Genomic DNA, 10,353 nt, shown 5'->3' with positions numbered 1-10,353 from the left:
AATGCTGACATGGAAACAGTGGTGGAATGCCATTATATGAGCCCTTTGCGTTTTGTTTACCATTCAAAGCAAATTCTGCTTTTAAAAATGGAAAAAAAAACCCAACCCAACAACAACAAAAAAGCCATACCGCAAGGAAGACTGTGAACGCCGCACAACCATAAAGTACACATCCCCAACTTGGGGAATCCCGCAGGCTCACCCTGCGCCTCACGGAAGGCGGCCGGACCGGCCGCCACAAACGCGGAGCCACCGTCTCCGAGTTGGAACTTCCAGGCTGCACTGCCGGACACTGCCCCGCGGCGCGCTCCTGCAGCGCCCGCAGAGCGGGAAGGGGCGGGAGGGGCAGCGGCTCAGGCTGCGGCCAAGGGGCCGCTGCCGACAGCATCCCGGGAAGCGCTGCCCGCCCTGCCCTACCCTGCCCGGGCAGCGGCGTCGCGGGCGCAGGCGGGTCCCAGCGCCCTGCGGAGCCCGGCCGGCCGGGGGCAGCCGGCAGCCCCTCACCGCTATCACCTGCCCCCGCGGCGCCCGGCCCGCCCCGGGAGAGCGGCGGCGGCGGCGCGGACGCTGCCGCGCTCCCGCGAAGTTCCCGGGCGGGGCACAGCGCAGCACCGTGCCGCTGCCCGTCCTCCCCCGCTCCCGGCTCATCTCGCTCCCCGCGTCCCCCCACGGGTGCCGGTCCTTACCGGAGCGGAGCGGGCTGCGCGCCGGCACCACCGCCGGAGGGGCGAGCGCTGCACCCCGGCGGGCTGGGCTGGCTCCGCGGTCCTCGCCCGGCAGCCGGCCCAGCCCGGGCGGGCGGGGCGGAGCGGGGCGCAGCCCGACGCACCTCCGCGGCCCCGCGCCGCTCTGCCGCTCCCCTCCGCCCCGCAGGCTCAGGCTCCCCCCGGCCCCATCCCGAGCTGCTGTCCCTACCTGGGGGCGGCAGGGGCTGCGCGCCCCAGCGGGCAGGGGTGTCCCTCCCTCCCTCCCGCACGGCACCTGGGCTGCGGAGCGGCTCTCCGCGCCCTTCCCTCGGGCGCCTCCGCCGCGCTGGTGGCGGCTCCCAGCGGTAAATCAGCCGGTCCCCGCGCTCCCTCCGCCCCTCCGGCGCGGTCCTGACCTGCCTGTGACTCACCACATCGCAGGAGCCCGGGTGCGCGGTGAGGGGAAGGAGGGGGGGGGCTTCTTCTCTCGCTCCCCCTCCCCTCCTTTCTTCCCCTCGTCCCTTCTGGCCAGGCGCCCCCAGCCCGGGGGCAGAAGGGACGGCTGTCACTTCCCAGATGGGGAAAGCCAGGAGGGGACCCTTGGAGGACCTTATTCTGCACCTGGGCGTTTTCAGGACAAGTGGGTACCAGTGGTGTGCAGGCACAGCCTCCCTCGGCACTCCCAACCGCTGGGCACCCAACATCAGGTGTCAGTGCCTGACTGATGCTAAAGCCTAACCCTGAGAGGTCAAGATATGGTCACCCTTAGGCTTGTCCTGAGCCCCACCCCCCCCAGGTTGTGTAGTAGTGAACAAATTTAGCCCATATTGCACTATCATGGTCAGTGCTGACTGTGCTTTAAATGCCTGTCCACATGTAATTCAATGACCTCAGTTTATATAGCTGTCAAATAGTTGTCTCCCCCCATATGTGCTTCCTACAGGGTATTGAACTGCACAGGTTGGGGTTTCTCCTTCACAAGATTTGCAAAGCAGATGATGACTTCATCTTTCAGAGGTGCTGAGAAACTGAGTCACTCAGCAATACTGCCTGTGCAATGTACACTTGCAGAGCTGCCGAGAGACTGCAAGTCTCAACACTGGGGCATGCAGCAAAGGATCCATCTATGTTCTGGTAACGAGTTTCAGCAGCTACTGATTTAAACCAGATTTTAAGTGAAAGGCTCCATATTCCAATAGAAGTTACTGAAGACATCTATTTTCCCTTTGCTTGCTTCCTTTTTTGGCCCCAACTCTGCTCCCCCTAATCATACCATTTAAACCAATGAATGTTTTTCATGAGTGAAGTACAAGGAACAGTAAGAAACACTGCCCAGTTTCATGATTAACCATGGGAAAAATGTCAGACCTTACATCAAAATATTTTGCAAGGAAAATTAAATGTTGTATGTATTTGTTTTAGGCCTTGGATGTCACCATGATGTGTATGAAGACAAAGCTGTACATCAGAACAAAATGTTTTAAAAAAGCAGTTTGCCAGCCTCCTGCTAGTCTTCAGCAGCAGCACTTTCACAATTTATCTGTGTCCTCTTTCCTATGGACTTGCTGGCACTAGTGATAAAAACATCTAACCTAGCTATAAGCTGATTTTGTACAAAAACAGATGCGTGATTGAGGGCAGCTTGTCCCCCCCAGCTTCCCCTTGAGTAGAAGTTGTAACTGCAGTGAGGTCTCCCCTCAGTCTCCTCTTCTCCAGGCTGAACAGACCAAGTGACCTTAGCCACTCCTCATACGGCTTCCCCTCAAGGCCCTTCATCTTCTTTGTATCCCTCCTTTGGATGCTCTCAAATAGATTTATATTTTCCTTATGTTGTGGCACCCAAAACTGCCCCCAGGACTCGAGGTGGGGCTGCCCCAGGCAGAGCAGAGCAGGACAATCCCCTCCCTTGCCCAGCTGGGGATGCTGTGCCTGATACCCCCAGGACAGGGGCGGCCCTCCTGGCTGCCAGGGCACTGCTGACTCAAATTAAATTTGCCATTGACCAAGACCCCCATGTCCCTTTCCACAGCGCTGGTCTCCTACCTCTTGTTCCCCAGTCTGTCCGTACATCCAGTGTTGTCCCTTCCCAGGTAAAGACTTCAGCACTTGTCTCTGTTAAACTTCATGACTGATCTGATCTCATTTCTTTGAAGTCCCTGGAAATCTGTCCATCTACTTCAATAACCTTTTTTTCAATTAATACTCAGCAATATTTAGAAAAGGAAGACACAGTGCCAGCCCTGCCAGGGAAAAGCATGGCTACAACTAGACTGTACTGCTCACTGGGCTTCAGTTGATGATCAGTCACTGTGCACCCTACAGCCACACCAGATTTGGAAGAATCTCCCTTATTAGTTTTGAAAGGAAGCAATAAAGAAAAAGATTTAAATCCAGAGCTCATCCTAAGGAGAGCCCCTCATGTTATCTGTTCTTAGTCTGCTCCTGATTTTGCCATGCACCTGCCTGGGCTGAACAGCCAGCACCCAGGCTGTTATCAGTGGGACAGCTTGTGCTATTCTAAAGCCAACAAATGGATTGTCACTAACATAAAAAGGAGAAACAGATGTTTCCTTTCCATTTTGACCATGCTGATGCCATGTTATTTTAGGTTAGTTTTATGAGCCAGTGACACTGCACTGGGGCTTTGATAATTGTCTGATACTCCTTTCATCATTCTTGCAATGATATGTGTGCACCATGAACAGCTTCTCGGAGGCTTGAAGCACCTTTAAGGTGCAGTTATGGGTGAAAAAGGAACTATGACCTTCTTATTAATCATCCTGGTTTTTTTGTAGGTTTTCCTCAATTTTCTCTCCTGTCCAAAAGGAGCTGGTCCTCTGCAGTCTGGCATAAGATGGTGTGACACATTTTAGAAAGCTGACGGCACTGGAAAAAACAATTCAGAAGTGTGAAGGAGAGTCTATGAGGGTGATCTATTCAGTAAGAGAACTGGAATGCACCAGGGAGTGTATTGGAACATGCTTTCCAGCCCTGACGTGTTTCGAGATAGGGAGCTGATGAGCAAACACTATCGCATTTCCAAGAATACAAACATAGAGTTAGAAAAATGAATTGCAAGGCTATGTTGAAGTTAAACTTTCAAATATAAACATGAGGAATGAAAACACAGGATGATTTATATTCCTGTGCACTGGTAATAGTGCATCTCAACACACTAAAATATCCCCTTTAGTTTCATTGTGACTTCTGTTCAGAACCTAAGTAGTTATTTATCATAACTACAGGTAGCAAAATGAAGTCCATAGACTTATGTATCCAATTTATACTTAGTTTCAATAAGGAAAATATATTTAAATACCTCTGTAAATCTGGATCTAACTACATTTTCTAAAAGTACAGAATCAAACACGAATCTACTGTGCATTTCTGCAGAACCACACTCTACTATATGGCACCACAGCTATATGGTACCATCAGAGGATTTACTCTTTGTCCTCTGCTGCAGTCATTCACACCTTTGGGAGCAGATATAAAATGCACATGTCATCGTGAGACTCCAGAGACTTCTGACTTAGCGGAGCTTACTCATGAGCAAATGATTTCAGAAGGAGCAAGACAGTGGAAAGGAATTAATTTAATACTTAAGAACACACAAGACAGAGATCTCTAGAGCTGAGCTGAGTAGTGGTGGGTATCAGGTACCCTCCTGTCACAGAACCCTGCAATGGGGACTCAGAATAACTGAGTCTGAGTCTCCCTGGAATTTGATAAACAAAATAAGAGCCTTAGGTGAACCCGCCCAACTCAATGGCCTCACAGACCAGTGATCCAAGGGGAAAATCATAGTGCAACAGCCTGCTGGGGTAATGTGTAGCTGTATTTCCTGTAGACCCTTATTCAGTGAAAGGCAGCCTGGCTGCAAATGCCAGGGGCAGCTCAGGGAAGGGGTTGTGCCTGAGGCACATTTTCCTGTGACTACTTTGTCCCTTCAAGTCACTCTATGGCAATCTGACTTTCACTGTTGTTCTTGGGCTCAAAAAGCATGCAGTGGGCTGGGAGACAGTGTTGACTGGGGGATTGGGCTTTGGAGAAAAAATGCCCGTGGTGTTGTCTGCCTCTCTGGAAACCAGTCTAAGTATCACAATTGCTACTTAGATCTCTAGAATCCAAAGACTTGATCATCACTGCATTTTATGGCATTTATTATCTAAGCATTTATTAACTAAGCCCATAGATTCTGGAAACTAAATAAGTACTTTCTGTTTGTTTGTAAGAGGGTCAACAGTGTCACTGGAATAAATTTCAGCCTGCAACTGGTGGTTGCAAAAGTCCCTTGCAAAGCTAGGAATAGAAGTCTGCAGTTAGAAGTCCTAATCTCTAGCCACTAAGCTACCCTGGGCAGTTCTCCATTTGTATGGAAACACAGATCATAACCAAAGGTGTGTCCACCCATTGCACTGTGGATGATAGGCAATTTCTGAGCAAAGGGAAGTAATTTGTTTAGCCTGATGTTGTTCTCCTCCTTGCTTCTCTTTCTGCTTATAAATGAACGCCACAACAGAGCCATTCTAAAATCCAAATGGTGAATGCATCAAGTGTAATTCTTGAAAATGGAGGAAAATGTTTATGGGGTTAGTGCATCTGAAGTATGGATTGCCATACTGTGTCTTTTTTGTGCCAGTCCCAGAGCCTTGGTGATCACGTGGGAAGCTGGTACATGAAGTTCAGGAATCCAGCAGAAATTAATCACTCAAAAGAACAAAGATTAGTTTACAGATAGATTAGCTCTTCAAATCCATCTGCTATGCAGTAATGTGAGTGCTAGTGCTGCAAAACGACAAGGTCAGAAACCAAGGAGGAGGGTGGGCTCATAGCAGCCGAGATTTATATCAGCTTAACTGGAGGGGGCACCTCACCCTCCAGAAGGCAGGGGATGAGATGGTATGGATCTCACTGTTCCCCACCTGAACCTTGCCTCCTTTCCTAGTGGTGTTGAAATATGCTAAATCCCTGAATGGGTGCCTCTGAACATACAAACCCAAGAAATCATTTCAGGGATGGAAAGCTGAATAGTCCTTGTGTTCACATCTCTGAAAATGACATAAGTGCAGTAGCCCTCGGTGCATTCACTGAGCTCACACTGCAGCAGCAAAGGCTTTCCAGCATATTCTGTAGAGAACTTTTCTAGCACAGCTCAGCATGAACTGCTTCAGGCAAAGCACAGTGAAAAAATCCAAATCCAGTATGATATATGTGCCACTTTGGAACATCAGATTTATTTGCATAACTGAAAACAAACCTGATGATTTAAAAATTAAAATATTTACAAAGTGAGGAAGTTGCTATGTATTATATCCATACGTTCACTGCTACTGCACTCTTAGTTAAAATGTGTAACTGTTTCTTGACATTGTTTTTAGTACATTTTAGATGAATTCCAACACCACCACCCCTTTATTTTAACTGCAAACATGTTTCTTTTGTTTAGTACTGGAACCACTCAGATTTTTATATTTCCAGGATTATATTTGGACTAGCTGCTAAAAAGTTTCCTAAAGTCTCTTTTAAGTCTGATTCCTTTAATGCAGGCGCAGCCTTTTTTCCCCCTTCAGTTTGCTGTTTGTATTTACAAAGGGCATAGCATCCAGATCACTGAAAATAGAAAATCTGCCTATTTAAAAGCACAGGAACAAATCCTGCCTCCAGCTACGTGTGCACCTGGTGAGCAGGGGAAGGGTGTGACTATGCTGACACGCGTGTGAGCATGCATGAGCAAACACTGTTCTGATTCAGCCTACTTTTGGAGGACATAAGCTTCACTGGAGATAATCGGATGCCTAAAATTAAGCATTTGCCTAAGTTAGGTGATGCCAAGTGCCACGGGCGTTTGCAGCCTGGCTTTTGCAGTTGTGCTCATCCTTGCAGGTCATGACACAGCTCTGCAGTTGCCATTTGCACAAGTAATACTGTTGGTGAACTCCTGTTCATAGAAAGAGAGCATTCACCTTCAGATTTCTCCTTTGTCTGAAAGCATCTCAGAATGCTACTGCTTAATGTAATGCTGCTCTAAGGACTATCTACAAGGAGTGGAACAGAGATTTTGAGGAGAAAAAGCCCCTTTATTTTCTGCTTACTTACTTTCTTGCATTTATAGCACTTTGCCTATTTTCAGATCAACTCAAAGAATTTTTCCTCAATAAATTTTTTTTCAACATGTGTGAGAGAGGAAAGCACTTTAAAACCAGAAACTATCTTTGTAATACTTCCATAAAGTGCCAGAGAACACAGAAAAAAATGAGATCTTGTATCGGTCTATATTTTCTTGGCGTAACATTGACCAGGTGTCAAGTGGAAAGATGGGAGAAGCATGTCAGAACAGTTTGGTAATGAAATCAATTGCAAACACAAGTGTTTGCAGACTTGGGAACTTGTGTCCTAGCTCTCTGTAACTACCAAAGTGGAGGTCTTTGGCAAAACATCAGACTGATGTCGTTATAGTGGCAATTTGCCTGACGTGCTTAGTTTTAAAGAACTGTGCCTAGATTTCATCATGATCTTTTTCCCACCTCTAGGGGCTTATACTCAGAAATATTTGTCAATTTGGAAAACCTGGTCACTTTACCTTGAGTGTGTAAAATTTGTCTTCTACATCTCCTTGAAGAAGTAGAACACAGTTATAAAATCTCATAGTGGCTTTTTACTTAATGACATTAAATATGTTTCTCAGATGTGGTTTAGTGTTGCATTTTATGTACAGTACCTATTCTGATATATTTTTAAAGATTAAAAAAATGTATTCTGTTACCAAGCCAAATTATTGTAAGTCAGGCTTGGATTTGGTTCATTATCATTAAAGAATCTGCATTTTTAAGTTAACTTTAGAATAACATAGTTGATTCTGTAATGATGTAAGCATATGGTATTTGCCAAAAGCTCTATTTCATAAGGCTGGTTTAGGATACAGCCCAGCTCATGAGGATCTTGATAGGAGATTATTCCTTTCAATAACTTTCATTATTTAATTAGACCCATGTGCTGATTATGAATTTAATACTATGGAGAATGAAGTCAACGTTAAAATCCCATCATTTTAAATTAGGCAGGAGCACACCCACAATGTGTAGCCAGGAAATATTTGTGTCCTTAACAACATCTATACTGATAGCAGTATGTTTCTTCACATTTAAAACAAAAAAGAAAAAAAAAACGGAAAAATTCAGAGTGTCCTTATGCTATTATTACAATTTTATTGTTTGTACTCCTTTGGGAGCTAATAGCACTGTTGTGTAACATACAGGGAGAAGGCATGTTTAAACATACCAGCAAGTACTCAGGTGAGCTTAAAGTTTAACTTTGAGTTTGGGAACATTTTCAAATCAAATGAAACAAGGAATTTAGAGGAAACACTGAGCCAAACCAAAAGGGATTACTTCAGCATGGTAACTTTATGTTTCACTCCCCTCTATCTGCTGAGAGATTTTTAACAAAGGCAAAATTCAAAGTTAAAATGTGGGTTTTGTAAGAACACCTTACTGATTTTGGTCACTTTCATAGATTTAATTTTACCTCTAAGAAGGAACAAAAGCACCCCACCAAGAAGTGGGCAGCAGGAAAGAGGGGACCAGTAGGACAAAACCTATCCAGTTCAGGAGATTTAGCTGTATAATGAGTACATCAGAAGTGAGAGACTGGAAGTTGATGCTTTTTTTCAAATTAAATCATGGCACTCACTCTGAATACCTGTCCAGCCTGCTGTGGAGGGCTGCGGAAGGCTCAGGCGTTGTGCTCTGGTGTTCACCGGGCCCAGTGGTAGCTGTGAATCTGTGCCAGTTCCTCATAGATATGGTGACTGTGTCTGCCCTCGGTTTGGCAGGGGTGTTTTTAATAGCATGCTCATTATACAGAAATATTTTCATTTGACAGACAATTTAAATGATCGTATAAAAGCTGCAATTACCATCAGGACAAATCCAGCTCTGATTGACTCCCACGTTTGCTCCCAAAGTTTGACTCTGAACTAAGAGACAAGAAAGATTTTTAGCCTTCTTTTCTTCTTTTTTACATAGGCTCTTCCCTCTTATTGCTGTCTCCCATGCTAACATACTCAAGAACATCTCGAACTCCTGCTGTCTTAGTCTTTTCCAAAAGTCCCTGTTGGGAAGTACTATTAGCTTTATTTTACTGATGGGGACTGAGGAGCAGAGAAAACCACCGTCTTGTCTAAGTTAAGACAGGAAGGAAACCTCTAGAGAAACTGAGGGAGGAAAGTAGGTCTAATGTAGAATTATCTTTCTGAATGTCCAAAAATCCTAAAGGAAACAGGTTTTTTTTGATGCCTAAATAGGTCAGAGAGGTAAGCCTCATGTGAAAATAAAATCGCAGCTTTGAAATTGGGACCCTGAGTAATACCGTCCCTGCCCGGCTCCGTGGGGTCCCGCGTGCCCCCACAGCCGCACGGGTGGGCTCAGTGTTACAGTCGGTAGCACAGAGCCGAGAAGGGCATTTGTGTGCGTTCTGCCAGGAGCATTTATTGCTGCTACACTGCCGAAGGGTGCAGAGGCAAATAGCAACATGATCCCACAACTCACAGTTTTATCTGGGGGTGGGGAAAAGGTGGGACCAGGGAACGGGGACCAATGGGGAAGCTCTGGGGAGTGACGAGGGGTAGAGGCTGACAGCCAACCGGGGAATCCAAACTGGGATAGATTAACAGAACAGAACACGCATCCTGGGAGAAACCTTTTTGGTCACCCTAACATAAAGTGGTTCTTGTGGCACTAGGGACTTGTCTTACTGAAAACTCTCTGTCCCTTGTAATGTATGTTCACAAGCCACCACACCTGAGCTATTATGATAATTCTGAAAATATTCCTTTTGGCAATGTTGTGTTGTTAATTTATATGTGAGTAACTTGCTTATCTGGCGGCTCACATAGCTGCTTGTTTGTGAAATCCAGTGATTTTTGTCTGCAACTGTTTCTTGAGAAACAGGGAAGAAATCAGAATTGTTTGGATCATCTGCCTTGAGCATCCTGGTCACCCTATGAAGGAGGTCACCTTGGTCACCTTGGTCAAGCCAGCTTGTGAGGTCAGCTGGCTGCTTCAAAGCATCCAGGTCACTTCAGCCTGTCCTCTCAGTCCCCAGAGAAACAGAGGAACAGGGCTGAGAAACTCTCAGCAGTTGCACTGAGGGCAATGTGGGAAGGGCCATTTGTTGGGGGTTTTCAATTTCCTTTCAGTGTGCAAGCTAGACAGGCCTTTTACATCTTTAAGTATATTTTAATGCTTTTCTGGGAGCTAAAATGTATTGCAAACATTTTGCTGGTATGTGTTATTGCTCTTTAATGACAATTATGATGTAATAACTGTTAACATTATCTTAGAAAGCTGCAATGTGTCTCATTGCACACATCCTATTGGCATTAATCAGGAGACAAGCTTAATCTCAACCCAAACATGTCAGGAGAGTGGCTGGGGTGGAGGTGTGACTGGAGATAAAAAGGAAAGGCTGCTACTTTCTAGGAAGGAAAGGAAGATCTCCAGCCCCATCACGCCACAGTGGGGTGGCCTCTGTGTCAGAGGTGGGCGCTCAGCCATCCTCTCACGCAGGCAAGACCCAGATCACTTCATGTGCCTTGTGAGATGCCCAAGGATCTCAGTCTGGTCTCCTTTTGTAGTAAACAGAGAGAAAAACCTCTGAGAATTTA

The 10,353-nt window shown here is 46.2% G+C and overlaps 1 protein-coding gene across 5 annotated transcripts in view; it reads right to left on the bottom strand.

Moving 5' to 3' along the window:
• MET (MET proto-oncogene, receptor tyrosine kinase) overlaps positions 1–1,012 on the bottom strand; it is an 87,766-nt gene extending 86,754 nt beyond the window's left edge. The window contains exon 1 of one of the 5 annotated variants that reach the window (XM_048301882.1): positions 916–1,012. Coding sequence is in view for 1 of the 5 variants with exons in the window: in XM_048301877.1 (XP_048157834.1) it covers positions 131–162 (32 nt within the window). In the remaining 4 variants the exon portion in view is untranslated. Of the gene's footprint in view, positions 1–130; positions 356–686; positions 765–915 lie in introns of those variants that run through there. The other 4 variants (XM_048301880.1, XM_048301879.1, XM_048301881.1 and 1 more) reach the window with 4 other exon arrangements.
• Positions 1,013–10,353: the final 9,341 nt, after the last annotated feature.

This window comes from Corvus hawaiiensis, chromosome 4 (assembly GCF_020740725.1).
Source record: "Corvus hawaiiensis isolate bCorHaw1 chromosome 4, bCorHaw1.pri.cur, whole genome shotgun sequence".
Classification (NCBI taxonomy): Eukaryota; Metazoa; Chordata; class Aves; order Passeriformes; family Corvidae; genus Corvus; species Corvus hawaiiensis.
The sequence above is the reverse complement of the archived record's forward strand: the minus strand, read 5'-3'. Positions and strand labels throughout refer to the sequence as shown.